The sequence below is a fragment of the Dictyostelium purpureum genome (assembly GCF_000190715.1).
Source record: "Dictyostelium purpureum unplaced genomic scaffold DICPUscaffold_200, whole genome shotgun sequence".
Lineage (NCBI taxonomy): Eukaryota > Evosea > Eumycetozoa > Dictyosteliales > Dictyosteliaceae > Dictyostelium > Dictyostelium purpureum.
The window spans coordinates 3711-26172 of record NW_003519536.1 but is presented as its reverse complement, the minus strand read 5'-3'; the positions used below and the strand labels follow the sequence as shown (position 1 = coordinate 26172).

Below are 22462 nucleotides of genomic sequence, written 5' to 3'. Positions count from 1 at the left end.
ACGTTTTAGGGAAAAATAATAAAAAAAGGAAAATATTAATTTTTTGATTAAACAGTGTTTAATTTTACCTATTTTATTTATTTGAAAAAAAAAGTTTGAATGAAAATTTAATTACAAAAATTAAAAATTTTTTTTTAATTTATTTTTTTTTTAAAATTTTTTTTTTTTTTAATAATTTTCATTAATTTAAATAATTTTTTTTTTCATTAATTTAAATAATTTTTTTTTTTAATATTTTTAAACAAATACACACATACACATTAACACATACATAAATAAACTCACTAAATAAATATTCCATTTAATAAATAAATCAAATGATTTCAATTAGAATTAGAAGTAAAACAGGTGTAGAAAATTTAAAAGTTGATTCTCAGCTCCAAATTATTGATTTTCAAAAAATTATTGATGAAAAAACATCAACAAAACCAGAACATCAAAAAAGTAATAGAATCAATAAATATATATAATAATCACCAATCCTAATTTTTTTTTTTTGTTGTTTTTAGTATTACATGGTTTTCCACCAAAATCTTTAGATTTATCAAACCCAAATGCACCAATATCAAACTTTCTATCAAATGGCGATACTATAACAATTGAAAACACAACAGCACTAACATCACCAACACCAGCCCCAGCTGTAACCCTAAGTAGTAATAGTACATCAAACAAAAATAATAGTAATAATAAATCAGAACCATACATGTCAGAAGAAGAGGTAGGTAATGGATTTGCAACAAGAAGAATCACCGATGATGATAATAGTTGTTTATTCTCTGCCGTTGCATATGTTTTAGAAGATAAAAGCAGATGGAAGGGTGGTCAATTAAGACAATTAATTGCTCAAGTGGTTAGAAGTAAATATAGATTTTATTTTAAATTTATGAATGAATATCATAACTAACTTCAATTTTATCTAGGTGATCCATTTGAATATAACGAAGGTTTTTTAGGAAAATCAAATGCAGGTTATTGTAACTGGATTTTAAATCCAAACCATTGGGGTGGGGCTATTGAATTATCAATCCTATCAAATCACTACAAAGTTGAAATAGCAGCATTCGATATATCAACTCAAATAATGTACTGTTATGGCGAAGATAAAAACTATACTGAAAGGGTATATTTAATTTATGATGGAATCCATTATGATGCCTTATCAATATGTTTAACAAGAAATGGGGGTGAAGATTTTGATATCACAAGATTTAGTGTAGACGACAAAGAATCTTTAAATAAATTAAAAAAGTTTGTTGAAAATGAAAAGAAGCTAGGTAAATACACTGATACCACCAATTTTATGCTATTATGTTTGGATTGTAATAAAAGTAAGTAATATATAAATAAAAGAATAAAAAAAAAAAAAAATATTAATCCCATTTTTTTTTTTTTCCAAATAGCACTAAAAGGTGAAAAAGAAGCAGCAATTCACGCATCTTTAAGTGGTCATGGTAATTTTACAGAAAAAAAATAGGACCAACAATGTATAAAAAATTCATTTGTGTATAAGCACATAGAATTAAAAATAATTTAAATAAAACAATGTATATTATATAATATTTATGTAGTAAAATATTTAAGTTAATAAATCAATTAAAAAAAAAAAAAAAAAAAAAAAAAAAAAAAAATTTTTAACCATTAATAGTTGATTTTATAATTTATTTTTATTTTTATTTTATTCATTAGATATATAAAGTTTAAGTTAAAGTTAGTTTAGTACCAAAATTTAATCATGAAATAATGACACCAATGAAAATTATTCGCCATTATAATGATAAACGAATTACAAAAAAATTATTTTTTATTTTTTTTTAAAAATTTTAATTTTTTTTTTTTTGTTTTTTTTTTATTTTATTTTTAAAATTTTTTTTTTTTTTTTTATTTTTTTTAATTATCTGTGAAATAACGATAACAAATAAAAAAAAAGGTTTTCAAAAAAATTATCCACTTTCTCAAATGTAATTTTTGATTTAATTAAAATTTAATTTTTTTAATTAATTAAAAAAAAAAAAAAAAAACTAATTTATTTTTATTTTCCTTCAATAATAATTTTATATTCAAAAAACGAAACCCCCAAAAATCAAAATGGTGAAATTTTAAATCAAATTAAAAAAAAAAAAAAAAAAAAAAAAACTATCAAATTAAATTAATATCAAATCGTTAAATAATTATTTTAATAACAAAACAAATAATTATAATAATAATAATTTAGGTTTTACGTAACTATTCAACTCAACCAATTCAAAAAGTTACTTTAATTCCAGGTGATGGTATTGGTTTAGAAATTTCAGAATCAGTTAAAAAAGTTTTTGCAGCTGCTAAAGTACCAATTGAATGGGAAACAGTTGTTGTTGATGCCAACACTGGTATTTCAAAAGAAGTTGCTGAATCAATTAGAAAAAATAAAATCGGTTTAAAGGGTCCAATCTCAACCCCAATTGGTACAGGTCATCAATCATTAAATTTAGGTCTTCGTAAGACTTTTGGTTTATACGCTAATGTTAGACCATGTCTTTCAATTCCAGGTCACAAAACTCGTTACGATGATGTCAACACTGTTGTCATTAGAGAAAACACTGAAGGTGAATATTCAGGTATCGAAAATATGCCAGTTAAAGGTGTTGCTCAATCAATTAAAATCATTACCAAAGAAGCTTCAACTCGTATTGCCAACTATGCTTTCCAATACGCCTTAGCCAACGGTAGAAAGAAAGTCACATGCATTCATAAAGCCAATATCATGAAACAATCTGATGGTTTATTCGTTAAATCATGCAGAGAAGTTGCCACTCGTTATCCAACTGTTAAATACGAAGAATTAACCATCGATAACAACTGTATGCAATTAGTTTTAAATCCAGCTCAATTAGATGTTATGGTTCTTCCAAATCTTTATGGTGATATCGTCAGTGATTTATGTGCAGGTTTAATTGGTGGTTTAGGTTTAACCCCATCTGGTAATATTGGTGAAAATGGTACTGCTATCTTTGAAGCTGTCCACGGTACTGCCCCAGATATTGCTGGTCAAAATAAAGCAAATCCAACTGCTCTCTTATTATCTGGTATTATGATGTTACGTCATCTTGGTTTAAATACTCACGCCAATAAAATCGAAAGTGCCGTTTTAACTACTCTTGGTGAAGGTAAAATTATGACTGGTGATATGGGTGGTAAATCATCATGTACCGATTATACTGATGAATTATGCAGAAAGATCCAAAACGCCAACTAAATAATTTAAAAGTAATAATAAATAATAAATAAGTAATAATAATAACAATAATAATAAATTTTAAAATAAAAACTCTTTTCTAAAAAAAAAATTAATAATAATATTTAAAAATCTATAAAAATAATTTATTATTTTTTGTGTTTATTTTTTTATTTCTATAAATTTAAATTGGTTTTTAAAATTTTAATTGATGGTTCAATTAAATAATTTAATTGTAATAGAATTGCAATTGATTTTGATATACGATTGCTTTGGTTAGCTCCCAATGGCTTTAGGTTATCTAGTGGAAATAATGAATTGTAGTTTAGGGATGAGTGTGAGAAATAGTTCTTTATGGTTTGAAGAGATTTTGAAAATGGTTTAAACTCTTTGAAATCGAGTTCATCTATAATGGCTTCATAACAAAGATATACTAAAAATTCCACACAGTTTAAATCTTCTTGATTAACAATTGATTTAATCTCTTCTATACCATCTTCAAGCCATTGGGATTCATTTATTAAAGTAACTTTCTTTTGACACAAATTGATATTTTTTCTTATTTCAAATAATCCCAACCAATTGTTTTCTATTGAGAAGTGCAATTGTTTTAGTTTTTCAATGATTTCTGGTTTGGCTTTTATCTCTTCTATAAAATTGGTTTCTAAATTATTGATTTCACACTTCACAGAGTGTTTGGAGTTTTCTATGTAGTAGTTGAGATGATCACTAAGGTCTTGCTGACTTTGAAATAATGGTAGTTGGAATCTTTGAATTTGATACTTGCTTTGATAGTTTTCGATAAATCTATTGGGCCACTGGTTAAATATTTGTCTTTCGCTTTCATTTATATAGTTTGATAGGGTTTTTCTAAATACTAAAAGTTGGAATGTGGCTTTGATATTTGTAAATTGCTTTAATAATTCGATTATCTGCGAAATATTGATTAGCTTATCATAACGATATTTGTATTTATCTTGTAATGTTTTTATATTGATTTTATGATTACTATGAAATAAGAGTTCTAAAGTTGTTGGTTCATTATCCCAATCATAATCTTTATTTGCCTCTTCAGATGATATAATGTTGTTTAAGGTTGAAAATTTGGTTTTGTTCTCTTCAATAAATTTTTTATATTTTTTAGAAAATTTATTGGTATAGGTTTTTAATATTTCTTGATCACTTTGAAACTTTAGGTTGATTAAATCTTCTTTATTTATTAAAAGATTGTTTAATAAATACCCATAGATAATTTTTTCTTTTAATTCTTTCTTTTTATTTGAAATATCTTTAATATCACGATGATTCTCGCTTGAGCATTGCTTAATTTGCTTCTTATATTCATTGTATTGAATTCTTTCTGGATTGTTATCATCCTGGGGAATTTGATTTAGTTTTGGTAGTTTTATGGTTGTTGAGGGTTCTTTATTAGAGTTTGTATTATTTGTAATTTTAGTGGTGTTGGGAAATAGATTTTCAAATTCTTTTAAGCCATTAAATACTTTTTGTTGATCCTTGTCTATATAAAAAGTAATCTTTGAAATTTTTTCCCATGTAGTGTCTTCTATATTAATTTTTGATTCATAAACAATTTTCAAAATTTCGATAGTTTCTTTTATATCGTTGTTTAAGTTGTTGTAAAATTGGTGGCTTTGGCTCATTAGCATTGTTAAGTCTTTTGCTGACAAAATTGATATTATATTTCTTATGTTTTTATATTGTAATAATGGAAATAATACTTCTGAACCACAGTTAAGCAAAACAAATGGGTGGAAAAGTTTCGAGTATTGACCAATAAGTTGTAACTTTCTAAGGGTTTGGATTTTTTCCAAAGTTGGATATTCATTTTTTTCATTAAATTCCCATCCTTTTTCTTTTAAGTCGCTGAGAAAAATATTTCCTCCATAAAACTTGGCCATAACAATATAGTTGTACATTGCTTTATCTACTTGAGATCTAGTTAAACTATTCTTGTTACTTTGAAATATTTCTAAAATATCTACTATGGCTTCTAAATCATTTAAATAAATTTCTTCGATTGCTTTTTTCATTAACCCATCTCTTGGCTTTTTATAGTTAAAATATATCCTTTCATCTTTGAAAATTTCTTTTGAATAGTAGTTGATTGGTTCACCCAAATTGTTATTGACCATTATTCCTGATATTAATATTAAAGACTGTAAAATTGGTGAAAATATTATTTCATTAAATGCCTGTTCAAATAGCGTTTCATTTGTTGTATAAAATAACTGAATACCATATAATTCTTTAACTGTTTCATAATCTAGTATTTCTTTTTCAATAAAATCAGTGTTTATTTTTTTTTTTAATAACAATGGATCAAATTTCTTTAGTTTTATTAATTTTTTCAATACTATAATAATATTGTCTATTATTTCTTTTTCTTCTTTTAATTCTTGATTAATAAAAAAATTATTATTTGTTATATTTTCTATACTGATATCATTATTATTTGTAAAATTATTGTTACTATTATTCATGTTTTTTAAATTATTTTTTATAATTATTTTTATTAGTTGTATTTAAGAGAGACAATATTATGGAAATGAAAAAAAAAAAAAAAATTTATGTTTTAAATTTACATTTAAATTAAAAAAAAAAAAAAAAAAAAGTAAAAATTAATAAATAATTGAAATAATTTTATTTTAACACACATATTAAAAATAATTTACACCCCTCCATAATATTAAAAAAAATTATATAAAATACCACTATTAATTGATTTTTTATCTATTATATATAGCTATTATCATTGGCTAGTTTTGAGGTAGAGCAACAGAAAATTTTTTCTTATTTTTTTTCATTTTTTTTCAAAAAAAAATCTATAAAATTTTAAATATTAATTTAATATTTTTTTTTTTCATTATTTTATTTAAAAATGGAGTGCACCAACACTTTTAATACAGTACGTGTATCAGGTTTAAATTATGCCGGAGAAGTTTTTAAAATCCAAAAACATGTAATTTTACCAAATAAAATTCAACAATTTTGTGCAGTTTATAAATATAAAATAGAAGGCATTGGAAACATACTTTGCCATTTTTTTCGAGAAAGAACAATAAAGTCAGCGCTCACATTCAATGAATTGGTAGAGGTTATATCTTGGTATGAAGAATACAACGATATAGAATTAGTAAGGTTCATTTCTGGTTTACTGTTCTTTTCATACCACTCAGAAAAGTATTGTCATTATGTAGATTTCAATGGTTATATAAAATTTTGTGCAAATATTTTATTTGACCCATCAATAAAAGTATCATCACTTTTTAGAGTTAATTCACAAATTGGCCACAGGTGTACATCATCAACTTATTCGGAATATAATGTTGATATAGTTACAGATTATATTGTCAAAGATAAAAGGGTAAATATTTAATTCTAAATTAATTTTATTATAATCTTGATAGAATCTTTATTAACTTTATTATTTTGTTTTAAAATAGTTTAATGAATGGTTTATAAGAAACTCTCAATCAAATCCTAATCATTTGCAATTTATGATAGATAAATTCAAAACTAATATTGATAAAACCCCATTAATATATAAAGATATTCATGCAGAGTTAACTTTAAACCCAAATAGTAACAAGATACCAAAAATAATACTCTCCTATTTATATTACGTAGAACAAAAGGAATCAAATAATAATAATAATAATAATAATAATAATAACAATAACAATAACATTAACAATTATGATAATGATAATAATAACAATAACGATAATAAAAATAATATTAAACTTCCAAATATACTTTATAAAAAAATTTTAAATTACAACATAAATAACTATTTATATTCAAAGAAAAAAGTATATGAATTACTCTGGAGCCACACACAACCCTATACCCCAAGTAAAGGCGATATTTTAAAATATGCATTAGTTTCCAAATACTTTTTTAAAGCTTGTTCAGATATAGTCGGGGAGGGAAAGTATTATTGGTATTCGCCATTCAACATATCAAACCAGTTTTGTCTAGTAAAAGAGCCACCAAGATATTTCAACTACTATTCAATTAAAGGGTTACCATATTACCAAGATAAATCAACAGTAGATTATTATTTTTCGAAAATTGAAAAATGTTTTGTAATTTGCGAAAATTTCCCAATCGATGGATCAAGGCATTGTGTTTCCTCTAAAAAACACTACCCATTAGAAAACTATTTGGTATATCCTCCAAAAATGCCATCATTAAAGAAATTAAAAGTAACCAACTTTAAAAATGGAAATATTAACTATTCAAATCTTATTTGCTTTATAATTCAATCAACTGTAGATAATAGTAATAATACTAAAAGACAAATAGAAGCTAATGATAAAAATAATAATGGAATTGAATATTTTGTTTTTAAATTATGCAAACCTAATCGCTACATACCTATCCAACAAATAGATATTTTTTCACAAATACCAATTTTTTCAACTTTATTTAAATGTTGCTCAAAATCTTTAAAAAAAGTTAAAATAGAAATGCGAGATGATAGTGGATTACCTTTTTTAAAAAAGGCAATAGAAGAAAATAATAATTTAGAACACATTCTATTCATAGTGCATCTATTTAAGTATAATATAGAAAACTTTAGATCAGAAGTTCATAAAAAAAAGCGAATCTTACTTTTACATAAAGATTCATTCTTTGATGACATGTGCATGTTAATTTCTTCTACAACTCATAATGATTATTAAAATAAAGATAATAAAGATAATATTAATTTATTTTGTATTTATTTAATTTAATTTAATTTAAATTTAAATTGAAAATTTTATTTTTATTTTTATATTTATATTTGTTTTTGTATTTGTATTGTATTTGTGTGGTTTATTTATTTTTTGTTATTATTTTCTTTTACAATTTTATTTGATTTTGAAATTTTAGAATTTGTATTATTTGGTTTTAATTTTGAATTTGGGTTTTTGTTTTTCTTTAATTTTTTGAAATAGAGATAGAGGAAGGTTTGTGGAACGTGATTACCAGTGATTTTTAATTTTTCAGCTAAATCTAAAACTTCTCTACGACTTTGACCTTTGATTTGAATGAAATGTTTTTCCAACTCTTTAATGTATTCTTTGGTGACAACGATACCACTCTTTTCATACCAAACTTCGACAGTACGATTTAAGATTGCACCAATTTGATAACCTAAAGATAAAAGACCACCAATAGTTTTAACAGAGATTTCAAAGTTTAAGAGTGGACGAGTATTAACAGCACCATCCATAATTTCATTGTAAAAGTAAATATTGAATTGACCAACATCAGAACGACGAATACGAATCCAATTTCTCTTATCGGCTTGAGAGATACCATCGGCACCGTATTTTGGTGGGTATAAATACATATCACTAAAGTTCTTTTTGACTGGTTGTACATTTAATGATGAAAGGAATTGATCGAAATGAACCTTATTATTTTCATATTTAGCTTTGCAAACATATGTTGGTTCTACTACTTGGCTCATTGGATTGAAACTACTGTGGATTTTGATTTTAGCTTGATCGAGATCTGCTTCAACGAATGCTTTAAACATTGGGAATACTACATTGGTGATTTGTGATAATACTTCTTTACTTGAGTTTTTACTTGTAACAATACCTCTCATAATACTTTTAATGAGATCTAAATGGACACCACCTGTAATAGCAATACTAATATCTAATAATGGTCTAATACGTGCACTCAATGCATATGAACCTTCTAAAATAATAACCTTTGAATCTTTAAGTGTAACTGTCTTATCTTCCATTTTTCTATTTACAATTTTTGGAATAGTTGCTGTTTTATTTTCTTTTAATTCATTTAATGTTGACTATAAATAGTAATATGTTAGTAAACTGTTAAATCTATTATATATAATTATTTAAATAGTAATAGTAGTAATAGTAAAACTTACAACAACTCTATCAAAATCAATTAATACTGGATCATCATAATTATTATCTTTAACATTTTCGAGTTTAACAAAATCTTGAAGGGAAACAATAATACCATTGACAAGACCACCAATTTTATTTGCTAAAGTTGATTTACCAGCACCAACTGGACCAGCAATACCTAAAATAATAGTTCTTTTTGGGTCTTGTTCTGATAACAATTCAATAGCTCTAATGGCATGGAAAAAACCTTGATCAAATGATAATGTATATGGTACTGGTTTAATTTCAAATTTATTTGTTTGTGAATTAATTTCACCAGAAACATCTAATTCTTCTTCAAAATGTTTTTCTCTAGTAAATCTATATTCATTTTAAATTTTATTATGTTAATATTACCATTATTTGATATATCCATTTGTTATATTATACATACGATCCATCGGATTCAATTGTAAGATCGTGATCTTTTTTACTTTTTGGTAATGGTCTAACAAAAGTAATGGTTTCATTTTCGTTGGTGGTTGAGGAAACTTCATTGGTAGTTAATAAATGACCTGTTAAATTTTCGAGTCTATTCATATATCTATCCATTTTTTTTTTTCTATCCTATTTGTTTAAATAAATAATAATATAAAAGAAATATAAATAAATAAAAAAAAAATTGTATATTTAGTTTCGTCTACGAAAATAAAAAAAAAAAAAAAAAAAAATTAAAAACAAAAAAAATGTTATAAAAAACGAAAAAAAAATTAAAAAAAAAATTAAAAAAATAAAAATAAAAAATAAAAATCTAAATTGTGATGGATAAATAATTTAACAATTTAAAAAAGAATTTACATTTTTTTATATTAAGTTGAAAATTTAAATTTATTATTTAATATATATTTATATATAAATACACATATTATCTATTTTAAAAAAGTAAAAAATAAAATTTTTTTTTGTATCTGTTTGTGTGTGTTTTAAACACCAAAAAATTAAAAAAAAAAAAAAAAAAAAAATTTTTTTTAAAAATTTTTTTTTTAATTTTTTCTTAATTTTTAATTTTTTATTTCAATCAATATTTTTATATTTATAATTTAATAACCATCTATTTATAAAATATGTTTACAACTTCAGTACCAATTTGTTACAGTTGCAAACAACCAATCACTGATATTTGCTTATCAGCATTTGGCCTACAATGGCATCCATTCCACATTGGTAATATTCAAATAATTTATTTATAAATCTAGTTAGTAGTAATTAAAATCCAATCTAACCTCTCTTTTTCCTTATATTAAATCATTTTAATTTGTATTATCAATTTCAGCTTGTAATGTTTGGTAAGTCTGAATTGAAATAATTTAATAAATACAATTTAAAATATTAACTTTGTTTTTTTTTTAGTAACAAGGATTTTAGTGATGGAAGTAGATGTGAAGAGGGTCCAGATGGATTTGCATACTGTTCAAAAGATTTCTTGGATAAATTTGCACCAAAATGTAAAAAATGCAATCACGCTATTTTAGGTGAAATTACAAATGCTTTAGGTTCAACTTATCATCCAGAACACTTTCAATGTAATACATGTAATGTAATGTATCAAATAACAAATATTAGAGATCAACACTATTTTCAAAGAATAGAAATAATATAATAACAACAACTATAACAACACAAAAACAATAGTAAAAATATATTAATTTTAAAATTATATTCAGGTATTATTAAATGGTAATTTTTTTCATACAGATGACAAAACTCCATATTGCGAAAAACATTATTATGAAGCCATTGGATATTTGTGTAAACATTGCGATAAACCAATTATTTCAGGAAAATGTATTAGTGTTGGATCATCACGTTATCATCCAGAACATTTCTTCTGTACTTTTTGTAAATCAAATCTTTCAGGTGTAGCATATAAGAAGCAAGGCGATAAACCTTATTGCACAGAATGTTTCCTTAAACTTTATGGATAAAAACTCTGTACTTTCACAAGCTTAACAACTACAGCATCAGAATAAAAAAACAACACTAAAAATGTATTATAAATAAAATTAAAATAAATAAAATACTATAACATTTTTTTTTTAAAAAAGAAATATTTAATTAAAAAAAAATTTATCTAAAATTATAATTTTGTTATTTTATTAATTTAATAAAATGGCATAGTTGGGATAGTAGCTGGAGTATTGTTTTGATAATATTCTGGATTTTCTTCTACAAAATTACGATAATATAATAAAACGATTAATGGTTGACCAAGTACTATACTGATCCAAAAGATGACATTTCCTAATGTTCTGCCATTCATTAAGTTTTTAGTTAATGCAATTAAAACCATCTATATATTATAAAAAAAAAAAAGAAAGGAATTAGTATAATATATTTAAATATTATTCATTATTTAATTATAAATTTTAAATAAACTTACTTGGCTCATTATACCAAAGAAACCCCATAGTTTTAATGAATGGAATGGAATTGAAATTACTAATTCGTGGAAAATAGCAGAAACAAAGAAACACATAAAGTAACCTAAATTCTTTGAAAAACCTCTTCTTCTCATTGGAGTATAGATTAAAACTACCATCCAATGATGTACTGGCATGTTCCAAGTTCTCCAAAAATAATCTAAACCTGTACTGTTCCACCAATCTCTATAAAATTCTCTATCGCCAAATCTTGTAATTTCAGCAACAATATTTAAATATAAATGGAAAAATACGTAAAAGCCTAATAACCAAACATATAAATTTGGTAACTGTAGAATAAAAATTAAATTAATAAATGGTCTTTAAAAGTATTAAAAAATATATTGCAATCTACTTACAGATAATTTCATAATTCTTTCAGCAATAAATACAATATCGTATTGTTCCATTGGTAAAATACTATTTTGAACTAATGGTAACATATATTGATTGGCCATCCAAAGAATCAAGAGGGATAAACTAATAGCTTCAACGATTCTTCTGAGTAAATAGCCTTTTCTGATGGATGGTGATCTTGGGTATGAGAGTTGATAAACTAAAGTTGGAATTAACATAAACCAATATACGTTTTTGAGTGAGAGATTATTTGGATAGATTGAAGTATCACCATTTGCTATAAATTTCTTGTTATCTGGATTTAATTTACGTTGTTTGCTATTTTCGTAGGCATAGCTAATAATCTTCATACCAAAGGTACAGGTAATGATCATAACTACAATACCTGAAGCTGGGTTTGGATGGAATGCAATAATAGATGCACTTGGGATAAAGATAATACCAGCACAATTTAAAATTCTAAGAATGTAGCAAAACTTCTCTGGAATCTTTTGAAGAGCTGATGCTTTTTCGATAAGATAGGCTGCAATAATAAATAAATTAAAACTGAGAGTAATCATAACACCTGGCCATCTATGATATTCGGAAATTTTATATAAATCGAAATTAATTCTAACACCATATAGCATATGATTTAAAATTACTAATCTAAAACTAGCTGTAATCTATTAATAATGATTGTTAATATATATTTATTTGTATTGTATAAAATAAATAAATAAATATACTTACTAATAAAATTAATAAAAGATTTAAGAAACCTCTATAGGTAGCTCCAGTAGCTTCGCTGCTAAGAATTGATGGACGTAGTGTAAATAAACCATTCATTGTCATTTGTTTTTTTTCATTTTCTTTAGTTTCATCAGATTTGAGAGCGCCTAAAGGGGTAGATCCGTTTGAACTAGTGGATGATGAAATGGAGGCTGGTGGAATGACATTTTGATTATTGTTGCCATTGTTTGAACCAGTATGAATTTTTCTTTGGGTTAATGATTGTTTATTTCCATTGGATGAGCTAAATGATGGACTGGAATGACGTTGGGGTCTAAGGAAAAATTCAGAATCTGATTCCGATTCACTATCAGACAAAGATATCTTCGGGCCCAACGCAACCCTTCCTCCCCATTATGAATCCCGGAAAAAATTGTTCCACCCCCGGTCTGTTTCTTAAGTTCCGTAATTTCTCAATTTTTTAGTGGAAGGTGGGGTCGGTTCCCCCCTCCTCTCTCTTTGATGGGCGGGCACCGGAATTGGTCCCCTTTACCCAAAAGGAAACTGCTTCTTTTTCATTTTTTTAATCCGTTTCCAATTTCCTTTAAGAAAACCTTCCCTATTATATTTTTTATAAAATAAAAAAAAAGGTTTTTTAAAAATTTTTTTTTTTAATATATAAAAATTAAATTTTTTTTTTTTTAATTTTAAAAAAAAAATTAAAAAAAAAAAAAAAAAAATTTTGAAAAAAATTAAAAAAAAAAAAAAAAATAATTGTTCATTGAAAAAAACAAAATAAAAAAAAAAAATCAAAAGATTTTAAAAATGGAAATAACAACATATTTCTATTTGTTGTGAGGGTGTTGAAGAAATGGATGTAGTATTAAAGCTAAAAATAAAAATTAATCAATAATTACAACACCAAAATATATATATATAAAATAAATTTCAATTTTGATAATTGATATAAATTGAAATTTTTGAATTTACAAATAATATTTATTTGATTTTAATAAAATTTCATGGGTTGTTTCTTTTAAAAAAAAGAGTATATTTTAAAAAATCAAAGGGTGTCAAAAAAAAAAAAAAAAAATTAAGAAATAAAAAATTTTTTTTATTTTTTTTTTTTTATTTTTTTTATTTTTTTTATTTTTTTTATTTTTTATTTTTTTTAAAAATAATTAATTGCATTTAATAATAATAGTTTCATTAATCAAATACATAGTTTCATATTTTTATAGAGTCTGGTTTCATCTCTCCTCTATTAATACTTTTTAAAATATCATTAAACAAATAGAATGTCATCATTAATTCCAAATAATATTGGTGATAATTATATCAATACATCGAAAATAGTAGCAATGACAGTGATAGTATTAAAGGTAAATATAAAACACATAAAATAAATCAACAATAATTATTAATTATCATTATTTATTATTCATTTAATAGATACATCAAATATTAATTCAACATTAGAAAATAGTACTTCAAATAATAATAATAATAATAATAATAATAATAGTAATAGTCCAGAAAGATATAATAAACTTTCAACACCGGAGTTAAAACAACTTTTTGGTCAAATACTCAATTTAGAATATGAAAAGATAAATAAGTCGACTTATGATAAATTAAAACCAGATCAACATGTATCGTGTTTTAATGAAGATATTACAAGCCCACAATCAATTTATTCAAAAAGATTTTATATGGATATAATTTCAGTGAGAAACTATTTAATTACAGATTATGATGTTAGAAATACCAAGAATAGGTTTTATTTAATTGTAAATATTAAATATTATTTTAATATATATATTATAATAAAACTATATAGATAGATATCTAATTATGAAATTTAAATTACTATTATCATTTAGAGAAAGAATGTAGATAAACAACAATTAGATAAATTAAATGGTGAGTTGATAGAGTTACTAGCTTCAAAAAAGAGAAAAATCAACACAGCTATAGAGAATCAAAAAGTGAAAAAATTAAAGATTGATCAACAATTAAATAATGAAATTCAACAGTTAAATAATGAAAATCAAGAATTAATTAAAAAGATAGAACAATTAAAACAAGAAGATGCTCATTATCAAAATACAATTATTCAATTTAAGAATAAAGAAGAGGATTTAAAAAATCAATATCAACAATTACAGATTCAATCAGATAATCAATATCAAGAACTGAAAAAAGAAATGGACCAAAAGTCTCGTCAACTCGATCAATATAAAGCAACAATTAGTAGTTTAGAAGCTTGTTTTGATGAAAAGAATAAGAAATTGGATCAAATAACAAAAGAAAGAGATGAAGCAATTAAAATGTTTCAAATTTTAGAATGTGATATCAAAAAGTATGAAGATGCTCCTCACAATTCAAATAATCAAAATATTGTAAATCTTGAAGAATCATTAAAAGATGTTAGTAAGGTTGTTAATGATTAAAAAATTTAAAAAATAAATAATTGTTCATCGAAAACGAAATAATAAAAAAATCTTTTGATTTTAAAATGTAAATAACAACATGTTTCTATTTGTTGCGAGGTTGAAATGGGATGTAGTATCAAAGCTAAAAATAAAAATTATTCAATAATTACAACATCAAAATAATATATCATTTATTTGAAATAAATTTCAATTTACAAATAATATTGATTTTAATTTGATTTTAATAAAATTTCATGGGTTAATTTTCTTTTAAAAAAAAAGTATATTTTAAAAATTCAAATAATTATCTTTTTTAAAAAACCAAAAGATTTTTTGGTAATTTTTTTTATAGTTTGAAATAACATATATATTTTTGTGTATTTATAGATGTATGGTTTAATAATAACTAATTACTATTAAATCTTTATTATTGTTATCTTTTTTTTCTTTTTTTTTTAGTTTATATTTTAAAAAAAAGTATCTTGTTAATACTACAAGTATGATGGCAGCTGCAAATACTGTTACATTCCATTTTATATTTTTGGGAGCCAAAACGAATATTACAATGGTTATAATGATTGGTGTTGATAAATAGGGTAGTAACCATTTCGTTGGTATAGCTTTGTAGGGTCTTTTATAGTCAGGGTTATTGATATAGAGCCTTATATAAATAATACACTCAAATGCAATAACAATGCTATATGTGGCCATATCTAGGTTTAGTATAGATTCGTAGGGAAACAGTATTAATAGAGAGACTATGAAGGAGTTGAATATTGTAGCAATGTATGGTGTTTTTCTTTTGGGCAAGAGTTTTGAAAAGAAACTTGGTAATAGACCTCTAAGTGATAGACTGTAAAGATTATTGCTTATTGCTTTAAGGTTGCACAGAAACAAACCGACTGAAGATGCCATTCCACCAATGCTCATCAGAATTCCCAGCCATTTGCCACCAACCGAAATTGCAATATCAGAGAATTCCCCAGTATACCATTCATTTGGATTTCTTTCAAATTGCATTCCAACAATTAACGATAGCAGATAGAAACAAATAGAAAGTACCATCACTGTAATTACACCCATTGGATAGTTTCTTTTAGCATTCTTAACTTCACCTGCAAGCTGCCCAAATTGGTCGTAGCCGCTTATTGACCAGACCACTGTCGTTATTAGAGTACCCCATTTAACACCAGTAAAGTTTTTAATGCCGCCGTCTACCGATAGAATTTGACCCATTTTAACTTTACCAATTCCCATACCAATATAGATTATGAATGGCACCAATAGAATGATTGAAAATACTGTGCCAAATATACCAACCTTTTCAGTGCCCCAGATATTTATAAGAAATAGTATGATGATAACACCCATGGATATTAAAAATGTGCACCAATAACAATCTGATAGCTGACCGCCCCATTTACAGTTTTCATATTCGGTTCCAATAAAAAGTTTAGACAGATAATATACAAACAAGACAGGATAGAGAGACAAATCAACTGTGCATGCAAACCACGAAAATAGCCCAACCACTAAACTGAAATGCTCACCAAATGCTTTTTGTGCCCACTAAAAAAAAATGTATTAATATAAATAAATAATAAATAGTTAATTTAATTTAAATATAACCTACCAATGAACATCCACCATCTTCATTTACCATACAGCTAAGTTCTGCTGTGATTAATGCTGTTGGAACACACCAAATAAATGGTAAAAATATAAAAGTTAACAAAACGTACACATAGCTACCAGTGCTTGCAACTAATTCTATACCATACGGTCCACCCGATACGAGAAAATAACCAATCGAAATTAGACCTAAAAAGCCAATTGATCTTGGTGGACGAGTTACATTTGATTTTAATAATGGTTGTGGCTGTATATTTATATCATCATTGCTATTACTATTATTACTATTACTATTACTAATATCACCCTGGTTCATTTATTGTTTTAATATAGTTGATTTCTTTCTATAATTAATAATACTATCATTGGTTTTACATTATCTAGTTGATTTACTATTTATATTCTTTTTTTTTTTTAATTAAGATGGGAATTTTACTTTAACTTTTTATTTTTTTTATTTTTATTTTAAATTAATTAAAAGAATATTGATATTGGCACCCACCTTATCATGATTAACCATTATTACCTTTAAAACCAATGCAAATATTTGCTGATTGTTTATTATTGTTCCTTTTTTATTATTAACAACAAAGTGGTGCTATTCAATTTTTTGATTTTTAAGCTCTGATATTTTTAAATAAATTTATAACTTTTTTTTTTTTTTTTTTTTTTTTTTATTTATTAATTTTTGATAATTATTTTTTTTAATTTATGAATTTTTTTTTTTTTTGATGATCAATGAAAAAACAGTTTATAAATTTATTATTATTATAATTAAAACTGTTATTATTATTATTATGAGAGTTTAGTTTTGAGAAATTTGATGTGGTAGGTGGAGTGGAGTGTTATATAACGCCATTAATATACAAATAAAAAAATTTTATTAAAAAAAATTAAAAAAAAATTAAAAAAAAAAATTAAAAAAAAAATAATTTTGAAATTTAAATTTATTAAAATTTAAAATTTTTTTAATAATTTCTTTCAAACCAATCAATCAAAACAATAATTATAAATTTATCTCTCTATTTATTTCTCTATTTATTTCTATATTTATTTTTAAATATCTTTATTTATTTTCATATATTTTTTTAATCAATATAAAAAAAGTTTTTTCTTTACAATTATTATTATAATTTATTAAAAAGAATATAATTAAGGAAAATAACAGATAATATTTTTTATTTTTTATTTTTAATTTTTTTTAACACACTTTTTTTATTTAATTTTTTTTTTTTTTTAATATTAAATTTAATTTTCAAAATTTTTAAATTTATTTGTTTTATATTTGTTTTATTTGTATGTATATATATAAAAAATAATTATTTATATATATATAAAAATTAATAAAAATGGATATAAAATATACAATTAACGCAGAAGAAATATTTAAAGCAAGAAATAGTTCATTATATAAATATGGAAAGGTAACATATCTTTATTAAAAAACCAAAAAGAATATAATTTTAACCTTATTAATTTTATATTTTTAGGATTTTGCAGAAATTCAAGATGTTATTAAAAAGATTGGAAGCAAACCAGTAATTGATATGGTATCTGATGAACATAAGGCATTAACTGACAGAGATGCTAAGGAAATTGCAAAACTAGGTTTAATATCGGTAGAGTTAATAAGAGATGATCCCAAAAAGTTTTTAGCATACTTGAATTCTTTAGTCGTTATCGATTTATCAGTATTAGCCAAGCTTGTTATTCATTATCAGTTATTTGGTGGAACAATTTTAGAGTTAGGTACAGAACAACATCATAAAAAGTATTTCCCCGATATCAAACATATGAAGATAGTGGGTGGTTTTGGTATGACAGAAATGGGTCATGGTTCAAATGTTAGAAATATTGAAACTATTGCTGAATATGATCACCAAAGTAAAGAGTTTGTTATTAACTCACCAACACCATCAAGCACTAAATTTTGGATTGGTAATTTAGCAAGTAAGTATTAAATAGTTTTTTTTCATTTAATTATAAAATTAATATTAATATTAATAATAATTATTTTTCATTAATAGAATATGGTACTCATTGTGTATTATTTTGTAAGTTAATATATAAAGGAGAGGATAAAGGTGTGCATGGTATTGTTACACCAATAAGAGATGTTGATACTAAACAAGTATTCCCAGGTATTGAAATTGGTGATTGTGGACCAAAGATTGGATGGAATGGTATTGATAATGCTTGGATTAGATTTAGGAATTATCGTGTCCCAAAAGAAAATCTTTTAAATAAATTTGCAAATATCGATGATAAAGGCGAGTATACATGCAAATTACCAACACCAGGTAAGTTATTTCAAAATACAATTTCACAATTAGTTTTTGGAAGGTAAGTAAAAAAAAACAATTATTTTATTTAATTTTTAATTAACATTGTTATTTTTTTCTATTTAGAATGTTATATATTTGTGGACCAGTTAGAGTATTAAATATCAATTTAAAAACTGTAATCAATTATGCACTTTCTCGTAGACAATTTGGTGAAAAAGGAAAAAGTGAAGAGTTAATTATGAACTATCCATCTCATTACCAAGTTTTACTTCCAATGTTGGGACACTTGGTTGCTTTTGAAATAGCAAGAGACTCTGTAATTGAAAGATTATTTGATAAGAATGAAGAAAAGTTAGATGAAACTAATTCAATTATTAGTGGTGTCAAAGCTTTGGTAAATGAATATAACATGACATGCACAAATAAATTGAGAACTTTTTGTGGTGGTAATGGGTAAGTTTTAATTAAATACATAAATTCAAATTCATTTTTTATTAATTTGTTTTTTTCATAAAAGTATATCATCGTATAATTTATTTGGTTATTTTAGGAATGAAATGGATATTTTCCAAACTGCAGAAGGAGACGGAGCTGTATTATATCAACAATTAAGTAAATTTTTATTATCAGAGTACAAGAAATGGTATAAGAAGGAGGGTGTTACTGGTTATATTATTAAAGAGGTTCAAACATTTTTAGCAACCAGCAATCCAATCTACACACATTCAAGATCAATTCCATACATTTTATCGAATGAATTCCATCACCATGCTTTCTCTTATCGTTTTGAAAAAATGCGTTCAATAGTCATTGAAAAACTAAGTCATTCCAAATCAAAGAAAATGACATTCATGCAAAGTTGGAATGATACTCTTTTGTATATTATAGAATTATCCAAAGCCTATACCCATCTTTACATTTTAGAACAGGCTCATTTATCCATTAAAAGATGCACTGATCCACCAACAAGACAATTATTAAACGATTTGATTAAACTCTATGCTTTAAGTTCAATCGAAAACGATTTTGGATTTTATAGAAATTATAACTGTATATCAGCAGGTCAAGCATTAAAGATCTCTGAAGCCATCAAAGAGTTGTGTATTGCTATCAAACCATATGCTTTGGACATTATAAATACAGATAACTCAACATCATTTGATATACCATTAGCAAAAGATGGTAATTATATTCAACATATGGCAAGTCGTGTTGGTATACCATTCAGTAAATTATAATAAAATAAAATTTTTTTGATTATAATGTTTTTTTTCTTGTGTGATGGATCGTTTAATTTTTTTATTTTATTTTACAATTTTTTTTTTTATTGTTTTTTTATTAAATTATAAATTGATCCTAATGAAAATAAGAAAGAAGTTATTAGATATGGGCGGAAGGAATGTTTTCCAAGCCTAGATGATAGGGGTTTGATCTAAGAAACCATCAATAGGATATTAACAAATCTTTTCCCTGTATTTATATGTGTATGTGTATATGTTCATGTGCATGTGTATATTCATGTTTGTATATATGCATGTGCATGTGCATGTGTATATTCATGTATGTATATGTGTAAATGTATGTATATGTGCGTGTGTATATTCATGTATGTGTATGTGCAAATGTATGTATATGTTTATGTGCATCTGCATATGCATGTATATGTATATGTGTATGTATATGTGTATGTATATGTGTATGTATATGTGTATGTGTATGTACATGTGAATATAAATGTATATATGTATGTGTATGTGAGAGAATATGTGTTGTGTGAGAAAGTGTATGAATTAGGATGGGTATGTGTACTGGTAGGAGTATCAGTATCAGTATTACCGTGCCCATGTATGTGTTGCATTTTTATGTGAATGTGTATGCATGTGCATGAATATGCTCATATGTTTTTGTATGTGTATGGGTATGTTAATATGTATGAGAATGAGCACATGAATAAGTACATGAATGTATATGAATATGTTTATGTATATGTGTATATATGTAAGTATGTGCATGTATAGGAATATGTTTATGAATATGTGCATGTGCATGTTATGTGTATATATGTAAGTATGTGCATGTATGTGTATGTGCTGTATATGAGCATGTGCATGTGTATGTATGTATGTATATGTTTATGTGCATGTTCATACCTAAATGAGTATGCATTTATATGTGTATATATATATGCATGTGAATGAGTATGTGTAAATGTATGTGCTACTCATATTCATGTTCATGTATATTTGCATGGAAATGTTCATGTGCATGTATGTGTATGTGCCGCTCATGTGTATGTGCATGTACATATGTTTGTTAATGTGTATGTGCATGTGCATGTGTATATTAATGTGCATGTGCTGTTCAAGTTTTTGTGAATGTGCATATGCATGTGTATTTATATGTGCATATGTATGTGTATATGTTCATGTGCATGTGCATGTGTATATTCATGTTTGTATATATGCATGTGCATGTGCATGTGTATATTCATGTATGCGTATGTGCAAATGTATGTATATGTTAATGTTAATGTACATGTGCATGTGCATATTTATATGTTCATGTGTAAGTATGTGTACGTGCATGTGCAAGTGCATGTGCGTGTGTAAATTCATGTATGTGTTTGTGCTGCTCATGCCCATGTTCATGTACATGTACATGTGCATATGTTTGTTCATGTTCATGTGCATATGCATGTTCATGTGCATGTGTATATGCATGTGTATTTATATGTGTATGTGTATATGTTCATGTGCATGTGTATATTCATGTATGTATATGTGCAAATGTATGTATATGCTCGTGTGCATGTGCTGCTCAAGTTCATGTATTTATATGTGTATGTATATATGTTCATGTGCATGTACATATGTTTGTTAATGTGTATGTGCATGTGCATGTGCTGTTCAAGTTCATGTGCATGTGCATGTACATATGTTTGTTCATGTGCATGTGTATGTTCATGTGCATGTGCTGCTCATGTTCATGTGTATGTGCATATTTATATGTTCATGTGCATGTGCATGTGTATATGTTTATGTGCAAGTGCATGTGCGTGTATGTTCATGTGCATGTGCATGTGTATATGCTCATGTGCAAGTGCAAGTGCAAGTGCATGTGTGTGTGTATATTTATGTATGTGTATGTGCTGCTCAAGCTCATGTGTGTGTGTGTATATTCATGTATGTATATGTTTATGTATATGTTCGTGTGCATGTATATGTGCATGTGCATGTGCATGTGCATGTGTATATTCATGTATGTGTATGTGCAAATGTATGTATATGTTTATGTGCATCTGCATATGCATGTATATGTATATGTGTATGTATATGTGTATGTGTATGTACATGAATATGGTCATATGTTTTTGTATGTATGTTTTTTTGTTTTAAAAGTATCCATTATCATTATGATTCAATTTGAATATTCTGATTATGGTCAAACGATGTAATTAAATCATTTATTTATT

At 25.0% G+C, this 22462-nt stretch overlaps 10 protein-coding genes across 10 annotated transcripts; 6 read left to right on the top strand and 4 right to left on the bottom strand.

Annotated features, from left to right (window-relative positions):
* Positions 1-317: 317 nt before the first annotated feature.
* On the top strand, positions 318-1477 carry DICPUDRAFT_88743 (uncharacterized protein; the record flags this gene model as incomplete). The annotated part of the gene is made up of 4 exons (XM_003289930.1): positions 318-444; positions 510-860; positions 924-1331; positions 1404-1477. The coding sequence occupies 4 exons, from the start codon at positions 318-320 to the stop codon at positions 1475-1477; spliced, it is 960 nt and encodes a 319-aa protein (XP_003289978.1).
* A 611-nt stretch (positions 1478-2088) lies between these two features.
* On the top strand, positions 2089-3235 carry DICPUDRAFT_80730 (isocitrate dehydrogenase; the record flags this gene model as incomplete). The annotated part of the gene is made up of 2 exons (XM_003289929.1): positions 2089-2091; positions 2216-3235. 2 exons carry the CDS (start codon positions 2089-2091, stop codon positions 3233-3235), a joined length of 1023 nt encoding a protein of 340 aa, XP_003289977.1.
* Positions 3236-3328: 93 nt separating this feature from the next.
* On the bottom strand, positions 3329-5762 carry DICPUDRAFT_98542 (uncharacterized protein). Its single transcript, XM_003289917.1, has one exon. It carries the CDS (start codon positions 5713-5715, stop codon positions 3391-3393), a length of 2325 nt encoding a protein of 774 aa, XP_003289965.1. The 5' UTR covers positions 5716-5762; the 3' UTR covers positions 3329-3390.
* Positions 5763-6113: 351 nt separating this feature from the next.
* Positions 6114-7923, top strand: DICPUDRAFT_154448 (uncharacterized protein; the record flags this gene model as incomplete). The annotated part of the gene is made up of 2 exons (XM_003289928.1): positions 6114-6599; positions 6679-7923. The coding sequence occupies 2 exons, from the start codon at positions 6114-6116 to the stop codon at positions 7921-7923; spliced, it is 1731 nt and encodes a 576-aa protein (XP_003289976.1).
* A 53-nt stretch (positions 7924-7976) lies between these two features.
* On the bottom strand, positions 7977-9702 carry DICPUDRAFT_98541 (uncharacterized protein; the record flags this gene model as incomplete). The annotated part of the gene is made up of 3 exons (XM_003289916.1): positions 7977-9044; positions 9129-9471; positions 9545-9702. The coding sequence occupies 3 exons, from the start codon at positions 9700-9702 to the stop codon at positions 8061-8063; spliced, it is 1485 nt and encodes a 494-aa protein (XP_003289964.1). The 3' UTR covers positions 7977-8060.
* A 512-nt stretch (positions 9703-10214) lies between these two features.
* On the top strand, positions 10215-11075 carry DICPUDRAFT_36620 (uncharacterized protein; the record flags this gene model as incomplete). Its single annotated transcript, XM_003289927.1, has 4 exons — positions 10215-10314; positions 10424-10436; positions 10501-10687; positions 10815-11075. 4 exons carry the CDS (start codon positions 10215-10217, stop codon positions 11073-11075), a joined length of 561 nt encoding a protein of 186 aa, XP_003289975.1.
* A 176-nt stretch (positions 11076-11251) lies between these two features.
* DICPUDRAFT_154444 (uncharacterized protein) lies at positions 11252-13217 on the bottom strand (the record flags this gene model as incomplete). Its single annotated transcript, XM_003289915.1, has 5 exons — positions 11252-11440; positions 11531-11860; positions 11930-12592; positions 12660-13005; positions 13192-13217. The coding sequence occupies 5 exons, from the start codon at positions 13215-13217 to the stop codon at positions 11252-11254; spliced, it is 1554 nt and encodes a 517-aa protein (XP_003289963.1).
* A 719-nt stretch (positions 13218-13936) lies between these two features.
* DICPUDRAFT_80724 (uncharacterized protein) lies at positions 13937-15091 on the top strand (the record flags this gene model as incomplete). The annotated part of the gene is made up of 3 exons (XM_003289926.1): positions 13937-13964; positions 14091-14428; positions 14522-15091. 3 exons carry the CDS (start codon positions 13937-13939, stop codon positions 15089-15091), a joined length of 936 nt encoding a protein of 311 aa, XP_003289974.1.
* A 378-nt stretch (positions 15092-15469) lies between these two features.
* Positions 15470-17021, bottom strand: DICPUDRAFT_36636 (uncharacterized protein; the record flags this gene model as incomplete). Its single annotated transcript, XM_003289914.1, has 2 exons — positions 15470-16642; positions 16707-17021. 2 exons carry the CDS (start codon positions 17019-17021, stop codon positions 15470-15472), a joined length of 1488 nt encoding a protein of 495 aa, XP_003289962.1.
* Positions 17022-17693: 672 nt separating this feature from the next.
* DICPUDRAFT_48894 (uncharacterized protein) lies at positions 17694-20251 on the top strand. Its single transcript, XM_003289925.1, has 5 exons — positions 17694-18129; positions 18196-18655; positions 18733-19048; positions 19114-19443; positions 19508-20251. Exons 1-5 carry the CDS (start codon positions 18055-18057, stop codon positions 20226-20228), a joined length of 1902 nt encoding a protein of 633 aa, XP_003289973.1. The 5' UTR covers positions 17694-18054; the 3' UTR covers positions 20229-20251.
* Positions 20252-22462: the final 2211 nt, after the last annotated feature.